The sequence below is a fragment of the Phodopus roborovskii genome, unplaced genomic scaffold (assembly GCF_943737965.1).
Source record: "Phodopus roborovskii unplaced genomic scaffold, PHOROB, whole genome shotgun sequence".
Taxonomy (NCBI): domain Eukaryota; kingdom Metazoa; phylum Chordata; class Mammalia; order Rodentia; family Cricetidae; genus Phodopus; species Phodopus roborovskii.
Window position 1 is genome coordinate 8622360 of NW_026126407.1, and position 12262 is coordinate 8634621.

Sequence of the window (12262 nt, forward strand, 5' to 3'; positions counted from 1 at the left end):
GGAGTTTTAAGATGTCCTGATAGGCCCATGGAGTCAGTGGTGTGTGTTGTTGTTGTTGTTGTTGTTGTTTTGTTATTGTGTGGCTTTAGGCACATTTGACTTTTATTTAGACTTGTCATTGCGGTTGTAAGGACAATGCTAACTTCTAAGTCACATGAGGAAGAAAAAAAATTAGCCCCTGATTCAGTGCCAACTACAAAAGACCCCATGATAAAAACTGTGCAGAAGGATACCTGTGGCCTAGATACCAGAACATCCTATCCTCACCTGCTCTTACATGACTTTGAACAAGTCCATGTCCATTCCAGAGCCTGAGTGTCCAGGTGTATAATGAAGGAGATGGTCCTTTGAGCAGGATGCCTTTTGTTGAGCTTTCCTTCCTTGGTTTGGTGAACCTTCTTAGCCTGACTCTCCGAGCTGAATCCCACACTTAGATGAATATCCAGTTCAGAAATGGTTTGCCAACAAATTCCATCCAGATCCTCAGAAAGCAATTTTCCACAATATATAAGAAGACAAAGATCCAGCTAGTTGTTTCTATCAGCCCAACTTACCCCACCTTCCATCCAAGTGGGAAATGCAGAGCTAAGTGGTTTTATCTACCAACTTACAAGTCAAAGCAAAGTTGGAACCCTAGAGCCAATGGTTGCCCTTCAAACAAGGACATCTGTTCACAATAACTCAGGGGGACTCCAGCTATATAACACTGGTTTGTGGAGAACCTTAAATTCACCTCATTGCTTTCTTCAACATCTTCCCCCATAAGTTCTCAGCCCATGTCTTGAACACCTCCAAAAGCTGAAGCAGCTGTTTACTGAACTGAACCACAATCTTAATCTAGTTATCTCGATATTGCTGCCCACTGGGAACACATCTGTTCCTTCTGCCCATGACTTCCCCTCAAATATTCTCTTCTCCAGAGACACAAGTGTGCTTTGTCATCTTTCCCTACTTGAGTGTGACCTTTGAGCACAAAAGACCCTGGAAAGTTGAGCAGGCAATGGCTGCTGCAGACTGGGCAGCCTCCGGTACTATACAATCCACCGTCTCTCTCCCACCTAACCATGCAGGGTTGACTGGCCAACTTTTCCCTGCCCAGCTATGCTGGTACACAGAACCTTCCAGAATGAAGAAAACTGCCAGAGTGGACTGCATTACTTGGTCTCCAGTCAGATTAGCTCACCAAATGCCAAGTTGTCTAAAGATACCTTATTTCTGATCCGTTTAGCATTTTTCAAAAAATCTTCACAATAATCTATAATTCCATCTCAGATCTTTCCACATGAATACTTTTACTAAATAACAGAAGAGTGTGAGGAGGTGGTTATTGCATTTCTAGTCAGTGGGAAAATTTTTCGGTCTCCAAACTGACTCTGAAATTTCAAGAAGAAAAATCCGAGGATGAGGATATGACAATAAGCCCCAAGTCTGGCAGACCTTCTTTTCTCAGAAGCCTTCTGCTACAGTTTCAAAATTCACAGTTAACAAAAACATATGCTAGCAGTGCATTTCAGGTATCTTGCTGAATTCCCCCGATGGGAAACATTGTATATGCTAGTCACCTCTGAGTTTTAAGACCCTGTAAATAGATCAGCTGCTATTTCTGTCTCAGATAAAGTGAGGCCAGCACTGGGTGAGACTGGAAGAAGATGGTTGCCAAACCCTTCCTCCGGATCACAGCCAGTCTCCCTCCGGCTTCATGTATGTGAGGAACAGCTTATTGTCCTGACTCTGGCTACCCTGGGACCTAGTATATAATACTTACATGCAGTCCAAAAGCCCAAAATATAGTTCTCAGCTTTTAAAGTTGCTTACTTCATCTGAAGTAATTGTCATTCAAAACTGAAATGGCTTTTCTGAACTAAAAATAAAAACCTTGTGTCAATTCACTATTAAAAGCATCTCTCAGTTGGAGACAGTTTTAGCCTTGGATTTCATTCCAAGGATGGAGTCCAGTTTCCTGTTTGATGGAGACTGGGAAAGGCATTTCCATAGCTCACTCCCTTCCTCCCCAAGCAGACCTGGCTTAGCTTGGGTCCTCTGCACATTCTGAGAGAGGATTCACAAGTCTCCCACAAATTCAGGAACTGTAGTCATAGTTGGGGAACTGAGGAGCCTGTGGGCTGGAGCAGGTCCCAACAACAGGACCCTAGCAGGAGGGAAGGCTGCTCTCCACACTCCTCAGACCCAAGTCCTTCCCTTCCCCAGCACAAGTGTCTTGGAGCAGAGCCAAACTGTAGGTGCCTAATCCTGGACTTCAGGAGACTTCCAGACTCTGAACTGCTAGCCATGAGTTTGCACTGACCTCCCTCAAGTCACAAAATCTAATGTGCTTTCCTTTCAAACCTGACAGCTGCCCCTCAGCAGCCACCAGTAGACGTGAGGAGCATTTTGCTTGTAATTCTGCACTCTGCACAGCACCTCAGCACCAGGACTCGGCCTGCAATGTCACATGTCACATCAGCTCTAAGCCATGCTTCTACACCGATGTCTCTGGAAATTCATCTAGTTCATCAAATGCATAGAGGGTGGTTTTGCTATTGCTTCTGGAAGAATCTTGGATTTTGTTTACATCTGCTGGGGGGGCAGAGAAAGAGAGAGACAGGGATTAGAAGTATATACTCTGCCCTGTTCCTGTGGTTAGTGCAATCCTTTTTCCTGGTCATGCTGAGGATTGAACCCAAGGCCTGAGCTACACCCCAACCCCCAACCACTCAATTTTTAAAAGATGTTCTAAATAGTGCTATAGAGAGTCTGAGCTGGGGAGGACCTCCAGTTTCATGGGTGGGAAAACAGAGCTCTTGATCTTAATTCACATGAAGTCACATGGTCCGCAAAAGAGGATCCCACACCACCTCACAGCAATAGTACCTGTCCGTCTTATGGGCCCTGGATCTTCATTAAGGAAAGACACGTGTGTTTTCCATTCAGTCCACTTCACCTCGTTGATCCTGCAAGTGTGGCCATCGCAATCACTACTTCTTGATCGCATCTCAGTAAACAAACACATTTGGGATGTCCCAGTTTCTACACAGCTTCTGACTGTCACAGACATGGGGATGCTAATCCTACCCAAGACTACTGCCCCACAGCCCTTCCCTCTTTGTTACCGCAGACACAGCCGGAAGTCCTCATCCGCTACTTTGCACAGCTCTCCCATGCGGAATCTGCTTCTCAGCCATTCCGGTAACATCTTCTCGAACTCCAAGATGGTCCTGGCTCTCTGGGGAGATAAAGAAGCCTAAACTGGTTTCTCCAAGCCAGCTCTGAGAGCCCTGCTTCAGAGTAGGGTACACCCACAGGTACCCCATCTAATAGCTCACTCCAGCTTCACTTGTGCTTAATGCACAGTACTAGATGGCTGAGGTGATCTACAGAATTCAAACATTAGAAAGTAGAAACTTGGAGACAAATGATTAAATTCCTTTAAGCTTGACATAAATAGTATATCTGGACATCAGCCTTCTAACTGAAATGCTGGGGTCCTACAACTGCTGATAGAGGAAAGTTCAGAAGTCAAACTTTCCCACACTCTCTCCAGGGCTTGGGCTCCATGGAAGCTTTCCTGTCCATGTGTCCAGTCTTCCTAGAACATTATGCACAATCCAGTTAAGAAGGTTCTGGTAACTGGAAAACCCCTGTGTCAAACCAAAGCATCTCTCCCTGTAGCCCTGTGTGTCCCTACCTTGCAGGAAGCTCTGCAGATATCTGAAGGGATGCTTCCCTCCTCCATCCTACTTCCAACAACCACTTCCTAAGCAGCACCATTTCTAATCAGATCACAAATCTGGTCCTCACCACAGGACTCACACTGTGAGTTGTTCTCAAGAGTGAGAAATGATAAGTTCAGGATAAAACAGAGAAAGAATGTCACTTCTGTTGCTCTAGAATCTCACTTCTCCTACTTCAACCTGAGATCCCCTTTCAATGTTCACATGCCATGGGTGACAATGAATAAAATGTCCCTAAAAGCCTGAATTTTCCTGTATGTGCTGTTGTTTGAAACCCTGTTCTCAAAGAACCTACATTAAGGCTTAGGCAGATTCTCAGGATGCGCCCCAGACCCACTGGTGCTGATGACCTCAAGATGAAGTGCTGAACAAAGCCCCAAGAGAGGCCTCTGTGCAGCTCACCTGCAAACGCCAGATACGCTCACTCTCTTTGGAGACATTTTCCACCGTCTCCCCCATCAGAGCGATAAGCATGTTGAGGAGGAGGACGAAGGTGAGGATGACGTAGGTGATGAGTAGGAAGAGAAAGAGGATGGGGTAGGTGGAGTTCTGCTGGATGTTCAGGTCGCCCAGGCCTATGGTGAGCTTGAAGAGCTCCAGCACCGCGTCGCTGAAGCTGCCATAGGAGCTGCAGTCCTTTTTGTCCTTGGAGCACTTCTCAATCAGCGAGGCCAGCGCTGGCGGGACAATAGGTGATCTTGGACTCTCTGCTGGCTGGCTGCTCAGAGAACTCATGTGTCCGCATCCATACACTGCTACCTCCCTCCTTCAGGCCTCTCAGTTCCCACCTCTCCTCTTGTCTCCAGTCTCAGGTTCCTCAGAAACCTGATGAGGCTAGGTTTCCTGCCTGGCCTGGAGAAAACCCTTCTTGCCCAGTGAAGCACACCCTCTTCTCCCCCCCCCCTCCACCCCTAGCTTGGCCCTCACTCATCCACAGCCTATCAGGGTTACCATTTGCCCTGTGTGTAACCCTGGCTCCATACAGACTAAGGTTCTGGCTGTATGTAGCCTGAAGGATATTCCCCAAGACTATGAGGGCCTGAATCCCCTGGTGATGTTGTATTTTGAGTTCCCTGTGAACAAGATTGGGCCTGCTTTTCTCTTCTGTCCATCTGTCCAACATACCACAACAGTGGTTTGTGGCTGGGTGAGTAATGGGTGGGCTCATGTGTGAGTGAATGCATGGAATTATACATGATCGGGTGAAGGGTCAAATAAATAAGCAACTTTGTCCCAGAAAAGGGATCAGACAGATGAGAGCAGCTGCCTAATTTGAGTCAACAGTCACTGAAGGAAGCAAAACCAAAAACAAAAAAAATCACAATATTGACATGGAGAAAACCATGCTAAACATGCCATCTCTCTATGCAATGGCTAGAAATAAAATGTGGTTATGCTGTTCTCACTGGGTCTTAAAAATGGCCTCTACATCTCTGGTCCAGCACAAACTCTAAGCTGTCACAGAGACATCTGAAGCAAACTGTGAGAGTCACAAGATGTGGAGGGCCAGAGGAAGTCACCTCAGTGTGCTAGTTAGCTTCTAGTTTTTTAAGACTACCTATCAAGTTTCTATGAGCTCTCATTTCCCCATCTGTAGAGTGGGTGAGAACATCTAGAGAGCCTATCTCAGCTTGTAGTGGGTGTGAAAGTCTGGGGAGATCAATCACTGGAGAGATGGGAAGAGCAACAGCCACGAGTTAATCCTTGGGGTCAAGGGTGACAACACCAACTTGGTCAAGTTGATGAGAAAAGGAAAAAAGATTCTACTTGGCAAACACCAGTGAGGCAAATACTGTATCATCACTGCCTGCTGCAGCTGCTGTGTGTTCTGTCATTCTGATATCCAGATAAAGTGCTTTATAAACATGGCAGTTACTGATAGTTATGAAGCAATTACCTACTCCAAATCCAAGTAAGAATAGGATGTACACAAACAAGAACTTCAGAACATCGTGCAAAATGACCTACAAAGAAATGGACACGGTTCAAATGTGAACACAAAGTCACTGTGCACCCACCTCCCTGCTGCCCACCTTAACCCTGCCTTCACTCTGCCCATTCTCCTTCCCCTCTTCATTCCCTTGATGCTAGCACACTCCTCTGGGGGCTCTCCTTTACCAGGGAGCCTTCTTTCCTGCTTTGTTCCCAAGGCCTCTCTTCCCTCAACCTCACCTCCCAGGACACAGTCTCTCTGAGTCACTCTGTGCCTCTCTCTATGGAGTCTCACATCTGCACCTCCCTGGGGGCAGTGGCATGCCAGAGCCACCCGTACCAACTTTTAAGAACTGATTGTTGAATTTGCACAAGTGTTGTGACCATAGTGTTGTTGTCCAGAACTGATCCAGGCATTCAATTGTAAGATAAATAAGTTCTGGAACTCTCATGAAAAATACCAAATTGTGTGGTTGAAGTGTGCCCAAAGCATAGGTCTACATATGTAAGTGGTAGCTCTGTGACCTGATGGCTGTGTTAACTAAGTTAAATATTGGTAATCACTTCTACACTATAAATGAACACAAATTTTCAATGGTAGCTCAATAAAAAAAATAAGAAACAAAATTATTGTAAAAATGCTCAATCGTATGTCAAACACAGTGGAGCATGCCTATAACCCAAACATGCTGAAGGCCGAGACATGAAGCCTATGAGCTTCTAACCAACCTGAACTCTAGATTAAGAATCTGTCTCAAAGTAAAATTTTAGTCACATAAATTTATGACTAAGCTACATTTTTAAGATAATAAACATTGAAAATTGAGAGTTATCTGGTTATTTCACTACACTGTACAATTATCTGTGGTCTGAAGGATTATGTATAGCTATTGTAACCAGATAGTGGAAATTTGATGTAACGGTGTGCAACTGTGCATCTCTTCCCAACTGCGTTAAGTGACATAATGTCGGCAACTGCAAATCCACCACGGTAGTTATTTTTATGCCATGAAAATTGGCACTGCTACAAATATTTAAGTCCTGCCAACAAAATGTTCCTTGTTTTATTGATATGTACGTCTAGATTCAAGACAATGCCCCAGAAAATGTTAAGGCTTTAAACTTTAAAATGTGGGCTATCAGAAACTCACAACTGGACAAAGAAGAGAATGGGTATCTGTGGAGGCTCAGCCACAAATAGCACATCTATATCGTATCCTCTCCCTACAAGACTCAGGGATCACTGTGGAATAAAGGGCAAAAGGATTGTAAAAACCAAAGGTCAGGGAAGATTAGGTGAAACAGTGTCTTCCGGACATACCAGGGACATGCCAATGAACTGTGACTGTTGCCTATAGAACAACTGCGTATGATCAAGCCAACCAGCATTCCGGCATGGAGTGGGGCAGGGCTCACCAGCTGCCACCTTTAGCTGAGGAGCAATTATTGACAGTTGATGACTTCTGGGGAGAGAGGGTCAGTTTTTCTTTAAGAGTGGAACTTGCTACGTTGACCACATTGCAGTGGGTGACGCCCACATCCAAGAGTATATGTACAGCACAAGTTGGAACCATTAGTATGTATGTGTATGTGGTTATATATTTATATATATATATGTGTGTGTGTGTGTGTATACATGTAATATGTATTATATACATATGTGTATACATGTGATATTTTTAAAGAAAAGAGAACATAAAGTTAAGAGTGTTGGGTGAGGAAAGGAGAAGTTAGGCATAAAGCTCCAGACTAAGTCTCCAGGGTTTTACCTCACCTTGCCGCTTACAAAGTAAAATGTCAACTAACCTTCAGGTCAGACAGGACAGTGCTCACTTGTCAGCTACAACCACAGGCTGGTGAGAGCCTTCGTATAGTAAAAATGTATGACAACTGAATGTATGCCATGTAGATACACTTGTCTATGTATTCATGTAGGCATGCACACACACATATAGCCCAAAGGGCAATTGTTAGAATTTGTCCAGCATGCTGATGCTCAAGGGTCAGAACATCCCCTTCATAAATTTGTCCCTATCCAGTGCCCAACAAGCTCAGGTGTTTTAAGGGCTGGACATTTAACATCTGACCAAAACCAAATGAAGATGGTGGCATTTTGGAGGAAGTGGTGAATTGCTGATTATCGCTCCAGATCTTAGTTTCCACGTCTGAAAAGTGGACCCCCTGCCCTCTAAGAGCTGTCTGTACAGTTCCCAGCATACCTTCTGGATCATGACGCTGTACATGCCCATGGACTGGAAGCCTCTTGTGTAGTAGAGCATGTTCGCCCAGCCCAGGGCCATGGCCAGCACAAGGCAGGCGAGGTATTCTTTGTAGGCAAACAAGTACAAGAAGACAGACAGTATCACAAGCACAGCTTGGACAAAACTGTTCAGGAGACACAGGAGACAAGGGCCTTACTTCTCAGCAGTGGGCAGAAACATTCACCCCACCACCACCAAACCTTAGCCTCTCCAAGGTGGCTGAGGCTGATAAGACATGTATAAGACTGCCTGTCACCCATTCATCTGGGTCCGAATACAGTGTAGACTGCATCACTAGCTGCAAGGAAGGGCCAGTATGTACTGGTTGTGCCTGGCAGAGACTGAAAAATATATATACATACCCAGGATGCCAGCAAACTCTAGAAATCACCTACATGGTGACAATCCCCACACAGATGTGAGAAACACTAGAGTAGATCAACAATTTAGTAAAAAGTGTGTTCTTAATAAAAATTACAAAAGCTTCCAACATTCATACTCGGAAATCAATCACAATTTTAAAGTCAGTCTCCCAAAGCCTACTCTTGTATCATTTTAAGGTATGATGTATACTAAATTAAGTAAGACAGTTATGAAATGGCAGTTATCATCTTTCTATTTATGTGAAGTTCCCAGCATGGTCAAAATCAGAGACTAAAAATAGAACGGTGGTTGCCTGAGGGGGAGATAGATGAGGGTTATGATTTACTCAGTTCAGAGTTTCAATTTGGAGGAATAAAAGCAACCCGGAGGCTGGGTGCACAGCCATTTATTCTCCACAGCTTTGAGCTGTGCTTCAAAGTGGTTAAGATGGCAGCTTCTGGGGAGGGGGAGAGGTATGATTCAAGTGGTAAAGGTGCTTCCTGCCAAGCCTGACAACCTGAGGAGAGGATAACAAACTCCTACATGATGTCCTCTGACCTCCTTATATGGCATGACTTCAACTATGGCATGTGCCCTCCATCCCTCCTGCACACACACACACACACACACACACACACACACACACGTTAAAGATGGCAGTCTTTGTGTGGTGTGTCCTCATGGAAGAGGTGGCGGAATGATTGCAGGAGGCAGAGGCAGTGTTTTCTGAGTATGGCAGCACTGGTACATATGTAAGAATCACAGTGGCTGTGGCAGCATGCACAAGATCTACATAAGATCAAGCCAACCAAAATCCCTGCATGAGTAGGGGAGGGGTCCACAAAGCCCCACCCATAGCTGAGGCACTCTTGGCAAGTGATGGCTGCCAGGGGAGAGAGAGTGTTTTCTTTGGCAATATAGCCCCTGATTGATGGGAGATGTCATTCTGTAAATATGTTTCTCATACTGGTTAATGAATAAATCACTGTTGGCCAATAGGAAAGCAAGATAGGCAGGACTAGGAGACAAGGAGGATTCAAGGAAGTAGTAAGGAGGAGTCAGCATGTAGAGACCAGGGAGAACACAACGCCAGCCCCTCTCCGGTAAGATGAGACCACGTGGAAATACTTAGATTAATAGAAATAGGTTAATACTTAAGACAGAGCTAGCAGATAAGAAACAAGTAACTGGCCAACAGCATTATATCAAATACTACAGAGTCTCGGTGTGTTAATTGGGGCTGGCGCCGTGGTGGGTCCGGGGGCAGGAAAAACCTTACTCCTTACACCTGATGGGCTGCCAAACTTGTCTACATAATGAGTTCTGAGCCTGCTATATAGTGAAACCCTGTCTCCATAAAACAAAAAGAATATGTGAAATTGGAAGGGAGAAGTGGCAGAGGAATATGAGAGGTGGTGAAAAGGTGAGGACAAACGCTGGATTTAATGAAAAATGTAATAAATATATATATATATATGTACGTATGTATGTATTGTGTATGAAACTTCTCCAAACAATAAATGTAGCATACAACAACAAGCATTCATGAAGAAAACGTCCTCTTAAAACAGTGCCCACACTTACAACTTGCCAGACATCTAATTGAAAACTCTTGTGCTTCTAATGTCAGACAGTTCCACAATTACAAAGTACCTAACCATGTTTAGACCACAGCAAGCTTGCTTTTCCTGCAAGTGATGAACAAAGGCCTGACTGATGAACCGCACTAAGGACTGTGGTGAGGAAGGGTGGCCCCACCTTCCTCTATCATAACAAAACAAAGGCGAAGCAGAAGAACGGGACGAAATGCACTAGGACCAGGGGCTGTGTCTTCTCTGGAACTATCAAACTTTCTCAGCAGTGGCAGGCACACATGTGCCCTGCATCCTGGGGCAGTGTCTGCCTGGCCTGTCCACTTACTGAACCTGTCCTTGGGGGGATGAAGAACTCAGTTTATACCTCTAGAGCAGTGGTTTCTCAACCTTCCTAATACTGCAACCCTTCAATACAATTCTTGTGGAGGTGACCCCCACCACCGGAAGATTATCTTCATTGCTACTTCATAACTATAATTTTGCTTCTGTAACAAATCATTACTCTCGGGTGGAGAACCACTGCTCTGGAGGGCAGGTACACAATAAAACTCCTAGGTAGGGGCTGGAGAGGGCTGGACTGACATAAAGCTTCCTACATGAGCATAAGGACCCAAGTTCAGATCCTCAGCACTCATAAAAAAAAAAAAAACAGGTGTGGCCATGAATGTTCATCATCTCAGCCTGTGCAAAGGCAGAAATAGGAAGATGGGATCCCTGGGGCTTGTTGGCTAGCTGGTAAAGCCCATCAGGGAACTCCAGATTCGGTGTTACTTTTCAAAAAGTAAAGGTTCTCAGAAAAATAAGGTGGAGAAAGATTGATGAAGACACCCAACATCAGATTCTGGTCTAAATACGCACACCTACATTCCTGTACACATGCAGGTATACACACACACACACACACACACACACACACAACATCAACCTCTTACATATTACATATTCAAAAGAGAGAGATCAGTAGTATGCCACAGTTGTAGAACCAGCATTCTTCATCCTCGGCTCTGACATTACCACAGAGCCAAGCCGAGTCTGCCTCTGTTCTTTAAGGGAGGGGTCAGAGACTCCCTCAGGGGCAGCTGCATATGACTTCTTGCAGAGAGGCTGCAAGGCCAGGCTTTCTCACTGTGGCCCAGGGCCACCAACACAGCAACAGCTGGGGCTCTGACACTGCTGGGCACTGCATCATGGTGTCTGGCTTACAACCCTGCTCTGAGAACTCCAGGAGTGACTATAGATGCGACTGATTTCTTAGGTGCCTTCTAGTCCTGACCAACCAAGGTCTCAGATGGCAACTTTGAGGTATCACTGAGGGGATTACCCTGATGTGCTGCTGTGTGTAAACACCAACAGTATGGGGTCCCTGCCATTTGGGGCTCTGAGAGTCAGCCTTCCCAAGCCATCAGGACTGGCAAGGCTCTGTCCTAAGGGCTGCTAATCCTACATTCATCTCCTTCTAAAAGAGGAGTCTACATGCATCGCCATCTAAAAGAGGCGGGGCGGGGGGGGTGTCTCTGAACAATAATGATAGCAGGATGTAGTGAGATGCTCACCTTGTCCTCACCTGTGGCACTAACCATGCCCATTGGGGTGGGGAAAGGGGTGGATGTGACCTGGGGGAACTAGGTCTGGGGAAGCTCCCACCCAAGCACTCTCTTTCTTGCAGCACAGGGGCAGAGGAGCATCTGGAGGCATTCTTGGGACCAGAAACCTACTGGTGTTCATCTGTCTCTGTTGTAAGTTATTTCTCCCTGAATAAACATCTATTCAGCATATCTGTTTTTCCTGATCCTCAGATGTTTAGACACCAGTTAGAGAGCTATTCCATAGAGTCTTCAAGCCTTCCTATGAGTTGTGACCAAAGGGACAGAGCTACTTACAAGACAAAATGAAACCAGGCATCCGAAAGGATGGACTGCAGATCAGAGGGTCTCAACAGGAAAATGGCAATGCCCTGGAGTCAACAAAAAAAGAAAGGATTAGCCCTCTTCCTGACCTCACCCAAGGCTCTAGAAGGTACTGCCCCATTGTGGATTCTTGGTAGGGGGGTCTCTGTATGTGATAGCTCAGCTAGTGTCCAGGGGTGACCTGTGCCTGGAGGACATCACTGACCCCTCAGTGAGGGTGACTCCTCCCACAGGCTTCTCCCTCCTATCCTCAGCCCAGAATCCACAAAGCCACACAGCCACTATAGCGACCCCAAATGTGGCCTACTTTTCCAGCCTCTGCACTTTTGTGCCTGCTGTTTCTTATGGCCTCCCTATCCTGTGGTACCATACTGATGAAGCTCCCATCCCTTCTCCCACTCCCAAACAAGTCATCTCCCTCCCTCTAACACTGCCCTGATCCACCTTACAGTCTAAGTGTTAGTGCCCATTAG

The 12262-nt window shown here is 45.6% G+C and overlaps 1 protein-coding gene across 1 annotated transcript in view; it reads right to left on the bottom strand.

The window, feature by feature from the left end:
- Positions 1-2255: 2255 nt before the first annotated feature.
- Trpv3 (transient receptor potential cation channel subfamily V member 3) overlaps positions 2256-12262 on the bottom strand; it is a 33483-nt gene continuing 23476 nt past the window's right edge. Inside the window, exons 13-19 of the mRNA XM_051180049.1 lie at positions 11763-11836; positions 7883-8048; positions 5629-5695; positions 4134-4408; positions 3111-3223; positions 2872-2951; positions 2256-2577 (exon numbers count right to left, since the gene is read on the bottom strand). Coding sequence (XP_051036006.1) covers positions 2480-2577; positions 2872-2951; positions 3111-3223; positions 4134-4408; positions 5629-5695; positions 7883-8048; positions 11763-11836 — 873 coding nt within the window. The 3' untranslated portion in view covers positions 2256-2479. The remainder of the gene's footprint in view (positions 2578-2871; positions 2952-3110; positions 3224-4133; positions 4409-5628; positions 5696-7882; positions 8049-11762; positions 11837-12262) is intronic.